The 14,765-nt window shown below is 40.5% G+C and overlaps 3 protein-coding genes across 6 annotated transcripts; 1 reads left to right on the forward strand and 2 right to left on the reverse strand.

Moving 5' to 3' along the window:
• Nucleotides 1-221: 221 nt before the first annotated feature.
• Nucleotides 222-2,766, reverse strand: cldn1 (claudin 1). The gene is made up of 4 exons (XM_069712561.1): nucleotides 2,544-2,766; nucleotides 1,483-1,647; nucleotides 1,165-1,249; nucleotides 222-704 (listed from the first exon to the last, which is right to left on the reverse strand). The coding sequence occupies exons 1-4, from the start codon at nucleotides 2,764-2,766 to the stop codon at nucleotides 542-544; spliced, it is 636 nt and encodes a 211-aa protein (XP_069568662.1). The 3' UTR covers nucleotides 222-541.
• LOC138629048 (carboxypeptidase N subunit 2) lies at nucleotides 2,704-5,952 on the forward strand. Of its 4 annotated transcripts, none has more exons than XM_069712534.1 (4): nucleotides 2,704-2,788; nucleotides 2,885-3,072; nucleotides 3,466-3,641; nucleotides 3,753-5,952. In XM_069712534.1, the coding sequence occupies exons 3-4, from the start codon at nucleotides 3,629-3,631 to the stop codon at nucleotides 5,324-5,326; spliced, it is 1,587 nt and encodes a 528-aa protein (XP_069568635.1). In that variant the 5' UTR covers nucleotides 2,704-2,788; nucleotides 2,885-3,072; nucleotides 3,466-3,628; the 3' UTR covers nucleotides 5,327-5,952. The 4 variants fall into 4 exon arrangements, with proteins under 4 accessions (XP_069568635.1, XP_069568632.1, XP_069568634.1 ...); XM_069712531.1 differs by having other exon boundaries at nucleotides 3,568-3,641; XM_069712533.1 differs by having other exon boundaries at nucleotides 3,596-3,641.
• Nucleotides 5,953-12,648: 6,696 nt separating this feature from the next.
• On the reverse strand, nucleotides 12,649-14,408 carry LOC138629063 (transcription factor HES-1-A-like). The gene is made up of 4 exons (XM_069712557.1): nucleotides 14,155-14,408; nucleotides 13,952-14,047; nucleotides 13,765-13,852; nucleotides 12,649-13,374 (listed from the first exon to the last, which is right to left on the reverse strand). The coding sequence occupies exons 1-4, from the start codon at nucleotides 14,260-14,262 to the stop codon at nucleotides 12,923-12,925; spliced, it is 744 nt and encodes a 247-aa protein (XP_069568658.1). The 5' UTR covers nucleotides 14,263-14,408; the 3' UTR covers nucleotides 12,649-12,922.
• Between the last annotated feature and the right edge of the window lie 357 nt (nucleotides 14,409-14,765).

Raw genomic sequence — 14,765 nt, forward strand, 5'->3', positions numbered from 1 at the left:
AGTACAGAGGCTTTTATTTTACATGATACAAAAGAATAGTGATGAGATTCGAGACAAAGCAAAATAATGAAAATTAAAAGTGTTTCTCGGCAGATTTATACTAAAATGTTTAGTGGTTATGATGTCTTTAACACATTCTGAGCTAAGATTTGTTTTAATCTTTACATTCAAAAAACTCAATTGTGATTTAAATAATTCAAATTAAATTTTAATGTGTTTATTGTGCCTAAATTCTTACTCGTGATTATTATTTAAAATATTCAACTTAAAGTAAGAGTTACATTTGTGAATTACTTTTGTTGCTATCTTTAATATTACAATTCATTGTTAAAATGTGAAGCATCTTGTCCCAATACGTCTCTTTGATAAGCATTTTGCCCGGGTTCTGTTTTAGCTCCATGTGGGCTTTAAACCCCCAAAAAACATTCCTAACAAATATTATACAAATAAACATGCCACTAGACATCAAACAAGTGTGAAAAATGCCCCTGTAAAGTCAGCACCCTTTCACGAGCAGAGTGCGGGTAGAGTGAGTGTCCTCCTATACGTAGTCCCTGCCGGTGTGTCCTGCAGAGTGGGACGGGGGGTAGCGTGGAGATTTCCCTGAGTCCTGGCTTGAGCAGTTGCAGCAGAGGAATCCCCCTCCGATCATGATCAGACAGGCAGCTCCCCATCCAACATAGAGGGCACTTCCAAATTCATACCTGTCAATAATATGCAGAGCACACATGTGAACTTCTGAAAAAGACATTTTTATGCAGATATTTTGCAGCATTATAAGTCTTAACACAAATGAATCAAATTACAGTTGCATTTAACTCTGACTCACGGCATGAAATTGCAATGTTTGGTTTTTGGCACTTACTTACAATATTACTGCAGAGGAATGCAAGTGAATGCTACAAATTAAAGGAATAGTTTGACATTTTGGAAATCTGCTTTTTACTTTTATTAAATGAAAAGATTAATACACTGTCTGTATTTTCCAAAATGTCAAACTATTCTTTTCATATAAATAATAACTTGGGATGTCAGGAACAGCGGTGTAATAAAAAGACAGTTTGTTTGCCAAATGTTCATCCCCTAAGTCATTACACACACCTTTAGTGATACCTGATAAGCAGTGTGGTTTTCAGACTAAATGACAGAGGCGGACGGCCTCACCTGGAATTAGTCGGAGTGAACGGATTGTAGAAATCCTTTGCTATTCTGTGACCATACCAGGAAGTTCCCACCAGAGCAAGCAGACCTGGAAGACCATGAGCAGAGAAATCTTTCTATATTGTTGCATTGCACAGGTTAATGCTTGAGAAGTTCACCTTTATGAAGGCAAAAGAAACTCCACAAATTTGCAACAAGCTTAATTGTGTTCAACAGCTTCTGCATAACAGATAAAAAAACAAACAAACAGGAGACCAATACAACATATTTAGCTGAAAAAAGAGAGAGTGTTGCATGTGTGTAAAATGAATCAACACCAACCAGCAATAATGAACACAACCCCTCCGCTCAGAGCCACTTTGTCCTTCTGCTCTTGTTGGTCTGCCATACAGGTGGTGCACCTCATGCCCACCACCGCCACCAACATGGCAATGAAGCACAGCAAGATGGAGACCAACATCAGCCCTCGTGTGCCCTGTACGATCCCTGCAGAAGCAGACATGGAACAGAATCCGCTGATTGGAGGTTTCACTCAGTGTCGTGTTTTATCTAATGACTATTGACAGTAAAAAGTGAACTAAAAAAGTGTTTAAGTCTTTTTCCCTGATCACCATGACTGTTTCTTCCTCTATTCATGCTCTCTAGCGCATAAAATATACATGTAAATGAAAATGACACTTTCTTGTATTTCTGTCTAAACAGAAAACTAATCATTTACCTTGTTTGCAAGATGAACATTAACAAAGGATCTAATCAGAAACCATTTGCATATGCTTAAATGCCATTTTATTTATCTAAATGTAATTCTTCTTGTTTTCAACAGGCACAGAACAGGCGGGAATGCAGGCAACATAAATCACATCCAGTTGACTCGAGACATTCCTTTAAATATTTTTTAATCTGGTGAATCTGGTATCCTTTATTATAAAGAACATTTAAAATCTGACTAACTCTATAAATAACAGTGTGAAGCGAGTTATATTTTCTTTTCCATTCTGTTTGAGTGGATTTTTTTTTTTTTTTTATCAGATCACTGCTGGTATTTGACTGACATGTATCTGCATGCAAGAGGTCTAACAAGAAGAAAAGGGCTCTCTCTTAAACTTCTCTGAGGGTTTGAATGACCAGACAGCTCAACTAATTCTTGTTTTCTGGTATAAAAGACTGTTATTCTTGATCTTCTGACATGAGACATTTCACAAGTTCACTGATGAATATATTCCAATACAGTTTGTATATTGTGTACCCTTCTTTGTTCCATGACCGTTTTTGTTCCCACTCCCACATATTTGTAGAAGAAGCTTTTGATTTTGGACACAGTAAAATCAAAAGTGATGATATAAGATGATATATTTTTGACGATGAAAACATAAAAACCATACCTGGCAGTTGGAGGAGTGAATCATACACTTTACACTGAATTTGACCGGTGCTCTGTGACACACAGGTCTTCCACAGCCCTTCATACATCGCCTGAGCTGTGATGATGTTGTCTCCTGCGTACGATGAAGCCTTCCACTCCACCATGACTGTGGATGCTATCGTGCCAATGAAGCCGAGGAAGGCCAACGTGAAGCCAAGAAGCTGTATTCCTTTATTTGCCATCGTTCAACTCCAGAGAAAAATGGTAAATGAAGAAATAGTAAAAGTTCAAAAAGACAAAAAGTTGTCTGAAGTTCACGAACTTGCTTGATGTTGTTCTGTGTTCTGCTCCCAAACAAAGGTGTCTACCTGTGCATCATCAGGGAATAACCTGGAGGACAGGGAGGATCCAAAACTGACATCACCTCAGGCTGAAGTCAGGAGGAGCAGGACGACACCTTGTGGATGTAACTGTCTCCTGCAATAAACAGACCTTCTCCCAGACCTCCAACTTACAGTAAAGGCCTCCATGGACAATACAACATGCAGGTAACAACACTCAAACACTGTAAGATAACAACATTTTCTGAAGCTTCTCTTCATTAAAGTCAATTTAATGGAAAAAAGAAAAGAGTTTTTTTTCATATAGGCTATTATTATTACATGTTGTAGTACCAACAGTAGTTGTTGTAAAAATTTGTTGTAGAATTAGTTTTTCTGACAGATGGACTAATAATCAAACCTGTAACTAACAGTGATCCACCTTTGCCACGAAGCACCTTTTCTATTTGTGTTCTTTTAGTAAACAGTGACTCAACTTGTACAGAGTTTTGCTGAAAACTCACATAAAAAAATGAAACAAACATCCTCTCCTGTGTCATCTTTCACTTCGCCAAATAAAAAAAATCCCCCTCATTCTTCCTATTGCATGCTGATTTGCAGAATTACATGAGTGTTCACTTATCTCAGGAGTGACTGTTTTTTGGAGTGAGCAAGTGAAACCATGGCAGGAGCTGACCAAAGGTTTTGTCTTGCCTAATTCAGACTTGTTGTCATTTGCACTTTGCATCAGCTGCCTTGTAGATCACTACGGACGTTTACTTCAATGCAACACAGAGGTATGTTAAATTTCATTTTCTTAAATTTGGAAAAGTCATTGTTTAATGCAAATATTATTTCTTCTTCTCTTTGTTTATATATGTCTGTTTTTTTTACTTTGGTTTCCACAGTGAAAATGGGCAAACTCTGGGCTTTGACTCTGCTGCTGGTGCTGCTTCTCTGTCACAAAGGCAACACGGAGTCACAAACCTTTTGTCCGTACAAATGCCAGTGTTTCACTCCAGTCCAGGTGCTTTGTGCTGATGAACGGATGTCATCGTTACCGAGGAATATATCCAGGCAGTTCAAGGAATTTATTGTGATGACATCTTCTGTGGCGTACCTGTTCTCTCACACCTTACAGGAGAGCCCGCAACTCACCAGGCTTATCTTCCTAAATAATGACCTGAGGAGTGTTCACTCTCAGGCGTTTGAGAATCTGACCGAGCTGCAGGAGCTGGAGATCAGTGGGAACTCCTGGCTGGAGCATTTATATCCTGGGACATTTTCAAAGCAGGTAAATTTGATTAAACTGCTTCTCAACTACAACAAGTTCAAGACAGTGCTTCCGGGTATGTTCGACTCTTTGAAACAGCTAGAAACTCTGCAAATGAAGAGCAACATCATATCAGATCTGCCTGCATTTCTTTTCCTGAACCTTCACAAGCTGCGCATTCTGGACCTCTCCCTAAATAAGCTCGAAGAAGTGAAAAGAGAAACTTTTTCTGGTCTGGTCAGGCTGGAGATTTTGAAGATGAACAGAAACCTTCTTAGCAATCTGACATCTGACACTTTTCACAATATTTCTCAGCTGACAGAGCTTCACTTGGAGGGGAACAAGATAGCACAGCTTGGTGACGATATCTTCTCCGTGTTAACCAAACTAAAAGTGCTGAACATCCGTGGAAACCTTCTTACAACCTTCAGCGACAAAGTGTTTGGATTCAAGCACTCACATTTGAAGGAACTGAACCTAAGAGGCAACAGACTGACTGAGCTGTCCTCTCTAAGTAGTCTGACCTCCCTCACTGATCTTATTGTGTCCTCAAACCGGCTCTCCAACCTCCCTAAAGACATTTTTAGAAATGTTACAGTCCTGGAGAATCTGGACCTGTCCGAAAACCAGCTCACCTCGCTTCCCGAAAAAATATTTTACGATCTCGCCGCCATCAAGGCGATCCACCTCCACAAGAACAACCTGACCAAGGTGGACGCCAAACTGTTCGAGGACCAGATGCTCATTGAGCAGCTCTACATGTCCGACAACCAGCTGGAGACTCTACCGCTGGGCCTGTTTGACCTTTTTGTCATGCAGCACACAGTCAGGCTGCATGGAAACCCGTGGAAATGTGACTGTCACATGTGGTACCTGCATAACTGGGTGATGAAATACAGCCAAGACATCGAGATGCTGGACAGGATGCTATGCGAGAGTCCAGACTTTCTGAGGAAACGGACGGTGGTTTCCATCAACAGGGACCAGCTGGTGTGTCAGATGTCTAAAGAGGAGATGCCTGATCTCGGCACCTGCAGCCTACAAGCATCCAGAGACACCATGACCATCAAGTGTAAAGTGAATAAATGCTCTCCACTGACTGTGAAGGTACAGTTTGAGGAGGATAGCGGCGATATTAAGGAGCACATGGTGAAAACTGAGCCTGAATATTCTCAATGTAGCAACGAGACGATGAACCCCATTCAGTAGTTATAATACTTTTAAAGACTTTTTTCTGTTTGCAAATTCTCTCTTCAAACTAAGAGAACTATGTTCTGACTGTCAGAGTCAATATTGTAAACAAACCTGTAACTCACCAGCTGATAACCAGTATACATAAATGCTGCTGAATGATAAGAGAGGTGGATGAACCTTTTCTTCAAAGGTTCAAAGTTCAACACTATTTTTTTAAGATCCTGCCACTGCTAAAAGGAACAATGAGTAACATGTTAATCGTCTGCTATCATGTGTTTTGGCTGTAGTTTGGTCTTCAGTAGATGCTTCTGGTTCTCCTCTTTATGTAAGCAGGTAGTGTTCGAATCTTACTGACAAGTGCTGAGTATTTACAAATGTTTTAACACATAATATGCCGTGTCCAAGAAGTTTTGGAAATGTTTCCAGTTTTAAATGTCAATAAAATGTCGTATTTACTTCTGCAAATTATTAGTTTGAATTTGAGCATTAAAAAGAGCAGGAAACATTGTTTATCTTTGAGGCAATAGATGTACATAGTCAGAACCTTTTCTCCATTATCGGTAAACATCTTGCATTCAAAATATTATTTTAATAAAAGCATTGAAGTACTACCAACAAAATATAAAAGTACTCTTAATGGAGTAGAATATCTCATTTTTATAGTATTATGCCTTATTGGATTATTATCGGTAACCTTGGTATAACTAATATGATTTTATATATGGCACAAACTACTCAATACATGATCTGCCAAAGTAAAAAAAAACTATGATATTTTCCTGTGTTAAGAAGTAGACAAGAAGATCAAAATAGCAAAGTATAAGTCAAAATTGCACTGCAAATACAGATTTTGGTCATTTGTGTAAATACAGTTGTCAGATTTCATATATATATACATATGTATATATGTATGATTTATGCATGATTATGCAGTGGGTGACCCATCCTGTCATCACAGGGCTTCAGTCCTCCTCTGATCACCCCACTGCTCCTGAATACTGCTGGGGATGATAAAGAGTGAAGGAGGAGGGCAGCCTTCACACAACAAGGCCCACAGATGGCTACACCTTGAATACAGCACTCTAACCCATGGTTAACAAGGGTCAAATGCCAGGGGGTCAATTGGGTCCTCATTTGGAGGTGAATGACATCACAATTCACGGGACAAAAAGTGGTGGCCGCCTTGTTTCCAAAGTTTGGCAGGATGGCTTTAAACTGGAAGTAATCCTCACTTGACTAAAACTATGGTGTCAACCGGACATTTAACATTCAAAGTAAAGGGTTGTTAGCTAATGAGCAACAAGGCACAAGCAAGTCCTTAAACACATATCTTTATTCAGTGAGCATGTTGAGGTTCATATGAATAATTTATAATAGCTCCAAAATGAAACTAATCGTGTCATAACAAGACAACCATGACCTAAAAAAGTTGATGAAATTATTGAGAAAAAATGGGAGCTTGTCCTCAGATATTCAGGAGGTTGTTTTCTATAAAATTGTATTAAATATGTTGTGAAGTTAATTTTGAATTGTAGTTTTCAAGACCAGAGCAACTGAGTTAATAGAAACAAAGCTGACACCAGTTGGTTTTTTTTGCATTGTAACTGTTCTGCGATTTCTCAAATTCTTGATACAATATAAAATTCAGATTGACAGTTGTGAAATGCATAGTCAGCAGCTCTTAAACTACACATTCTTAATAATTGGTTTGTTTAGGATTAACCATTTAAATCAGCTTTCTGTACTTAAAGCTCTTCTTATTAAAACTAGATGAAAATGACAAGGCACCTTTCATAGTGACAAACCTGGGTAGCATTTATTTGTGGAATGAATGTTTTGTTTTGAATTATTTTGGATTTAGGGCCCAGAATTTGATACAGTTTCATTTTTATCAACTGGCCCAATGTCTACTGCCAAAGAAACAGTAAAGGCAATTTTAAGTTTCTTTAACCAGCAGAAATTAGTTGTTAACCAAACACTGTCAAATGGATTTTATGGCTTTATGTCAAATTAAATGGCAGCATCAACATTTAACCACATCAGAGTTGAGACGATTTGAAAAACCAAAACAATGAAATGCTGTAAAGCTCTGTGGAGGTCAGAAGTCCTGCAACCATGAGACAGATCTTCTCAGGTTTATCATACAAGTAATCACATGATTCACATTGTTACTGTAAAAATATGTAGCCTATCGTCCAGGGATTTATTATAATTCGTCAATTTATTTGTTATTTCCATGGTACCGTATGTTGGAAAATTTGGCATCAATTGAGCTTTAGGGTCTAATGGAGTTATCTTCAGTACCAAATTACCTGTCGGCATCTATCACCCTTCATTGCCTGGCAAACTTACAGCAGCAGTGTCTGAGCGCTGTCCTGTGAGGCAGGATAAAAAGCTGCTCTCAACCCCCGCGGTCACACCTCACCTCTCTATCCCGCTTAGTGGGTAGTTAACAGCGGACACCACGCTCCACACAGCAGCTCTTAAGATCGAAGAGGACAGAAACAGAGGGGAGGAGACATTATCTGGTGAGACACACAATGTCCAAAACAACACAAAGCACTGGGGGGTTTCCCACAGAGTTTAGAGCAGGCAGTGAGGAGGGAGGTGGCGAGGGCAAGCCGGGGTCCTCAGGACAAAGACCAGAGGTCATCTGAGGCTCGGTGCCTGGGGCAAGAATTCAAGAGGAGACTTTTTGATCTAAAAATGTTTACTAATTTCACATCGAGTTGCTTTGCATATTTGTTATCACCAGTTTTATCATTAATGATATGTATTTATAACAAAAGGAATAGGTCTCAGTCTTCAGGACAAGAATATAAAAATCAATGGAATATGTATTTCTCCTTTAACTGTCATTGTTTTTTTTCTTTCAGTTTCATCTAAATGAGTTCAGTCAGTCATGAAATGATAACCAACACCAGTTGCCATTATATAGGCAGGTGTCCATTAGGTCCTCTCTCTCCGCCTGTGAGAGCTAACACACATCCTCTATGATACGATGACCTGAACATCTCAAGAACACAAATAGGCCATTTTGCACTCTCAAAATGTGAACCTTACTGACAATCAAGGGTCAATATTTACCCCTCAGTGCACCCAGACCCCTGGATGGAAGCTAAATTGGTGTTGCTGACCAAATTAAGAACAACTGACCTGCTGTGGGTGTTAAGTGGACGGGGAGATGTCACCAGAATAGTAATCTTTTAGCATACTGGTACACTGGCCTTTGTCTTGTCCATTCCTATTGGATAATAACAAGAGGCTATAAGCTCCTTATCATCACATTACAATTATGGAGGATGAATCAGGAACTATGGCCCTTGGGACCCTGCTCTTAAAAATCTATCTTTGTTTTGTGTTCAGCTTCACAGATGGAGATGTTTTATTATGCATGCATGCAGCCCCTCATTGAATATTTCTACTCGTTCTGGGGAAAAGTCATTGCAAAATTTAGCAGATTGTTGCTGCCAAACAATTGCAATACCTCCCGTACTTCCAGCAGAAGTACTTTCTGAAGAAGACATTGTTTCGCAATGGAAAGACATAATAAAACAATGCTTAAGATTGTTTCACAGATTATGGTTTCGTAAAACATTCCTAAGCACCATCAGCCATATAACATTTTAGGAATCCCCCCAAAGAAGTCCTCTTCTGCAGCGACGAGGAACACGCAGAGGAACCAGCATCAAAGATGCAGAAGTGTGAGGACACTACAGATTCAGCATAATCATTGTGCTGACCCTGCACCCCAAGGAATGCAAGGAAACATTTGAGTTTTGTTTTTGGCCTGTCGAGTCATGGATCTGGATTTTCAGAAATAATCCTGGACCGGTTTATATTCCAAGCACCGGCCATCTTAAGTTGTAAACGTTAATAAGTTTTGGTGGTGGGAGCCTCCTGATGAATTTACAAAAAACACTTTTTTGAGAGGAGAACGAACACCAGTTGTTGTATAGCTACCTGAAAGTTATCTTTGTTTAGATCACTGATAAAAAATGTGTTACAGCACTTTAAACCCGAAAAGTGAACATCATCAGAAAGGGTACCAAAACAACATATAAAACTATAAAATGGGATTTCCTACAAGTTTAAAGATCATTCTGGCTGAGTAAAATAAAGACTAATGGTAATTCATGCAGAGCATGAATCATATGTTTGACTTTTGGTTGACTAATGATACAAATTTATATAAGATATAACTTTATTTATCCCAAAGAAAATTATTGTGCCAGAGATTGCGCTGTACCAACAATCTGGAGTTAGAACAAAAGCTGTAAGGTAATAGTTACAATGTGTTTAAAAATGTAAATAATAAACAAATAAAGTTGGATAAAAGTAAAGATCAGATGAGTCAAATCAGTAATGAAAAGAACCATCACATGATAATGAAAAGAAACATTGCACATGACAATGGAAATAAAATTGCACATGATGATGAAAAAACATTGCAATGGAAACATTGCCAAATGATATTGAAAAGAAATGTTGTACAGGAAAATGAAAAGAAACATTGCACATGATAGTGAGTGAGAAAAACATTTAAGATGATGGTTAAAAAAAAAAACATTGCAATGAAAAGCATCATTGCACATGATACTGAAAGGAAACTTTGCACTGGATAGTGAAGAAACATTGCACATGACGATAAAAAAACATTTGCAATTAAAAGACACATTACAATTACAATATTGTAATAATTCAAGTTTCAGCAATTAAATTGGTACCAAAGAGAAATAGTAAAAAACTACAAACATATGAGTCACAGTGTAACACATGATATTTTCCTAACTGTCAATTTGACTTCAGTCTTGCCAGGCCAAAAATTTAAGGCTGTAATAGAAGCATCCACATTACTGGATGTCCCACTTGGAGGGACACCTGCAGTGAAAGTGTATCTTTATGGTCATCTTCGTAGGCCTTCAAGGGCATATGGCCAAGAACCAGAGAGAAAACAAGACACTCCCACCCTCCTCAAACATTCAACACAACATCCCCTTTGAAGATGGGATGACTAGTGTTGTAGTACCAGAGTGTCTCTGTTTTAACAGTCACACCATCATCGCTCTGTGTGGGTCCAAAGTAATAAATTTCCCGCTTCTTGTGTTAATCGTGTCATGCTGATATTAAATTCAACCCCGGAAGCTTCACAACTACCGCTATGTTGTTTAGTTTTTCAAAAACAACCAGCTAAATCAAAAAGGGATGAATTGGAGTGACGGGACAAAGAGTATTGTGTATTCACCATTGATATCGAGTGCATAATCTATTCATTAGCCTTGATGTGAACCACTGCTGACTACTTCGACCCCCATCAAGCACCATAACAACCCCTAAGAACAATGCTGAGAACACCCTCAGAGGTGGAGGCGGTGGAGGTTTCCGGTGTGTGTCAGAGGGAGACACTCTCTACAAGCAGGGAACCTGTCACTGTTGCCACTGGGATTGTGAGGGGAGGCCATCAATCATTGAGCGCAGCAAAGGGGCAGTCCCTTCCCCGCTTCATGTTTACCACTCTCTGCTTTACAAGGTTTGGGAAAATACTGCATCAAACTGGGGTTTTGATGAGGGAGGGGCAGCGAGAGGAAGACAAGAAACAAGCTGCCAAAACACGGAGCGAATGGACAGATCATCAGTAAACAGCAGAAAACTCCTTAAGAATGGCCATCATCTGCTGAAGCTGCTCCACCTGAAGCCCCTCCATCACAGATATGGGTAACCTGTCAATACTTCACAGCTCTTCTTATCTAAAGAGCACAGCCTGGCCCGAAGAGTTTTCAAAAAGCCTTTAGGACCAGGACCTTTGGGAGTGGCCAACAATAAGCCTTCTTTAGCATGGTGAAAGTGACAGCATGGTCCTACCCCCCTCCTCGCCATTAAACCTCTTCCTGGATAAACAAGGAGAAGGCCCTTTATGAAGATGGAGAGGGTCACAAAAAGAGGACCCATTGAGCCACTGAGGGGCCCATCTTTGTTTTTGTCTTTCGGAGGGTCTTCTCAAAGGATGCTCTGATAGGAGGGAGAGCTCTACTTTTGTCTTTTAGTCCTCTTTACTGCCAGTCTTCTCTCCGCTGTGCCAAAACAGAGATGTAAACTTAATTGACTGTATCGTTTGCACAAAGAGTGGACTTTTAATATCTTTTAAAGTGACAGAGAAACAATTTAATTCACATTTTTGTGAAGATATTCAGAATTAAACAGGGTTTTTAGTATTACTTGACTGGTTGCCACATTCAAACAATATTTGAGTGCAGAAAATACTGCTCCATGTATTTCTGTAATGACCGTTTCCTTTAAATTCCATGAATATTAAGTCAGAAACAACCTAATGGTCATGGACTGTGTGTGTGTGTGTGTGTGTGTGTGTGTGTGTGTGTGTGTGTGTGTGTGTGTGTGTGTGTGTGTGTGTGTGTGTGTGTGTGTGTGTGTGTGTGTGTGTGTGTGTGTGTGTGTGTGTGTGTGTGTGTGTGTTTGCCTCTGGAGGTGCCACTGTTCGATGCTGTCAAAGAGAGGCCCTGTCTTTTGGTGATGAGCTGCCAGGTCTGTTGATGGGTTGCCAGATTTAGGGCAACATGCTGTTGGAGCTGCGTTGTCTTGGGAGTGTGAATGAGGGGCACCTGTGACCTGTGGTCACTCTCTGCTTGTGGCCTGCTGTGTGAGCACCACGCTCAGGACACACGCTGAGACCGTCAGCCTTTCAAACAGTCCACTAAGTGGACAGTGATTGGACCGGCTCTGCTGGGCTGCTGCTCATAGACTATTTAGCAAGAACACGTTTACATCATAAAATCCTTTATCAAGAGATTAAAAAATTTATAGGAGTACCAATTAGCTTTTCTGTAGTTATTGCAGTAAAAACATGCACTTCGTTCTTGAGTAATACCACCATCAGACTCGTCCTCACTTAGCCCCGTCAGGTTCACAATCATGCCATATCTATTTCAGCATGACTTCCCATCTGGCAGGAGCAGAGGCAGAGCTGCGCGTGCCTACAGACCTTTACCCACCCTGCTCCGCGCTGGCAGCTGGCAGAAACCTCTCAGGTTCCATACCTCATTAGAGAGGCATTTATTTGCAGCCAGAAAACAGATTTCCTTTTCACTGTAAAAGGAATGATGAAATGGGGTGTGGGGGAGGAAGGGGGGTATATATATATTTAGATAGCTGCTTGCCACAGGTCTGACTTTAAGTCAAACTGTAACCCCCCCCCACCCCCCAGCAGTTATATGCATCATCTGTGAGCTGCACGGGATAACCTGCCGAAGTGATGGGTGATGGGAGAGTCACTTTTTGGAGAAGAGAAATGACAAAGGCACCAGTGCTGCAAGTAATGTTGTAAACATCATAAAAACATTTTATTCATGTCAGAAAATACAGTGCTTTTTGAGGATTTTCTTGGCCTGCTAAGGCAAATAAGCTGTGCCATATCAAAATCTGAAAATCACAGCAAGGAATAGAGGCCAAGAATTGCTCTTATAATGTCCATATAAAAAAATACAAATGTGTCTAAACGTCTCTCTCTGGTCAGTTCTGGAAAACATTTACAAAATGTACAAAAATATGCATTGTGTGATAGTCCTTTTTTTCCTCACAATCTATTCAACATGGTGCCTACCAAGGTCTCCACACTGAGTCTGAGGTGGCAGCAGGTGCAACAGGTGACACATAATGGCTGTTTTGTGCAGTCAGAGGTGCGAGAGCTGCACTGGGAACAAGGAAAGCAAACTGTCCATCTGGCGTAGGCACAACCTGGAAGCCGGCGTACAGTTTCATCGCTTCTGGGGAAAGGTGCATTGGCGAACCACTTCTGCAAGTCATCTGTAGGGCTGAGGCAGCTGGAATCTGTGTGCCAGTCTGTCCGAGTCCCGGTGCACCTGGATGAGGTCCGAAGAAGTTCACGCCGTTGATTTGGGTCACGCAGGCTGCCAGGTGGCCGAGGAGGCGAGTCCTCACCTCTGTGTTTACCCCTTCACACGTAGACAGGAAACGGGTGACCTCTCCTACACACTCACTGAACCCGGCTCTGTATTTACCCAGGACGGAGGGGTCTGTGTTTACAGCAGCTGGAGAAGAAAATAAAAACACATTAATGCATAAATACATAGATACACAAATAGGTAGATAGATAGATAGATAGATAGATAGATAGATAGATAGATAGATAGATAGATAGATAGATAGATAGATAGATAGATAGATAGATAGATAGATAGATATATAGTAGGCCTATTGAATAAATTCTAACGTTTGATAAATTGGAAAATTTTAGATAATCAAATTACTGAATTTATTCCCTGCAGTTCAGGCTTGTGAAATCAAAGCTTACAGGCCAGCAAACACTGAGTGGGCAATAAATCTCAGGGAATTTGGGAACATGTTTACCATCTAAAGTTACACATCCAAGAGTTAAAGTGCACATCAACATGTTGAATCCACAAATGGTAGTTACATACCGGTCATCTGAATTCGCTGCAGGTTCCTGAGGTGCTTCACAGTCATCTCAAGGATGTCTGCCTTCTCCAGTTTAGAGTGTCTGGAGCTCTGAACAGAGAAAAAAAGAAGTGACAATTAGGTTTGAATTTTCTTTTTTAAAACCTTATTTCTGCCTAGGTTCAGTCAGATCATAGCGCATCTCCTTACGTCTTTCTTGAGAGCGTCTAGGATGAGAGTCTTCAACTGGCCCAGACTCTCGTTGATGCGCGCACGTCTCCGCTTTTCCATGATCGGTTTGGAGGACTTGAAAGATGAATACGAAAGAAGAAATTGTTTTGTTTTTTTTTAATTTATTTTAAGTATAATTGACCAAACTAATAATTCTGGATTAAAGCGCTCAGATATCCCACCTTTCTGCTCTCTATCAGAGTCCGGGGTTTTTCCGGCGTGCAGTCGCCACTTGCCTGGGTAGCAGCCACAACGGATGGAGATGTTCTTTCAAAAGTACCGGCTGGCATCTTCAAGTTTTAACAAATAATAACAGAAGAAAGGTCAAAATTAATAAAATAGCAGATTAACAAACAAAAAAAAAGTGAATCCAGGGAAGTGGGTCCCGCCTTCTCCTGGCAGACCTCAGAGCAGCTTCCTAAAGACAAATGTCAGGAGTGACTTCTGTCTGCTCGCCAAGCTGACATACAGTTCGCTCCTGTTACCAGCGCCTCCGGTTTTATTTATAGAGCCCCGGCCTGCACGCGAGCGGCTCGTGTGCGAGTTCCCTGGGTTCCATTCGTCTGTCCAATGAGCGCGCGGGACGCGGTGCCGGGGAGGCGGCGGGCTCGTGCGACGAGGCGCTCCCATTGGCTACCTGTCAGGATGGTGAAAGACTTTTTACTGACAAGTTGGTACACAGTGGAATGAAAACTGGTACTCCTGCTGCATTAAAGAGTTACTGCCGTAAATATCGTAGTAACGTGCTTTTTGTTCATATGATTTGCTACCTTATAAAGAGGCTATTTTTTTA

This window comes from Brachyistius frenatus, unplaced genomic scaffold (genome assembly GCF_029030835.1).
Source record: "Brachyistius frenatus isolate BFR_SWC_R1_liver_20210118 unplaced genomic scaffold, ASM2903083v1 Contig_110, whole genome shotgun sequence".
Taxonomy (NCBI): domain Eukaryota; kingdom Metazoa; phylum Chordata; class Actinopteri; family Embiotocidae; genus Brachyistius; species Brachyistius frenatus.

What these genes read in the sequence shown, in the direction of transcription:
- LOC138629063 (XM_069712557.1), bottom strand. Translation starts at nt 14,262, where the DNA reads ATGCCAGCCGGTACTTTTGAAAGAACATCTCCATCCGTTGTGGCTGCT. An exon ending in TAGACGCTCTCAAGAAAGAC is followed by an intron (nt 13,853 to 13,951) that starts GTAAGGAGATGC and finishes TTCTCTGTTCAG; the next exon opens with AGCTCCAGACACTCTAAACT. An exon ending in GCAGCGAATTCAGATGACCG is followed by an intron (nt 13,375 to 13,764) that starts GTATGTAACTAC and finishes TTTCTTCTCCAG; the next exon opens with CTGCTGTAAACACAGACCCC.
- LOC138629048 (XM_069712531.1), top strand. Translation starts at nt 3,053, where the DNA reads ATGGACAATACAACATGCAG. An exon ending in ATGGACAATACAACATGCAG is followed by an intron (nt 3,073 to 3,567) that starts GTAACAACACTC and finishes TGCCTAATTCAG; the next exon opens with ACTTGTTGTCATTTGCACTT. An exon ending in TACTTCAATGCAACACAGAG is followed by an intron (nt 3,642 to 3,752) that starts GTATGTTAAATT and finishes TGGTTTCCACAG; the next exon opens with TGAAAATGGGCAAACTCTGG.
- cldn1 (XM_069712561.1), bottom strand. Translation starts at nt 2,766, where the DNA reads ATGGCAAATAAAGGAATACAGCTTCTTGGCTTCACGTTGGCCTTCCTC. An exon ending in GGTTGTGTTCATTATTGCTG is followed by an intron (nt 1,250 to 1,482) that starts GTTGGTGTTGAT and finishes ATGGTCTTCCAG; the next exon opens with GTCTGCTTGCTCTGGTGGGA. An exon ending in TTCACTCCGACTAATTCCAG is followed by an intron (nt 705 to 1,164) that starts GTGAGGCCGTCC and finishes TATTATTGACAG; the next exon opens with GTATGAATTTGGAAGTGCCC.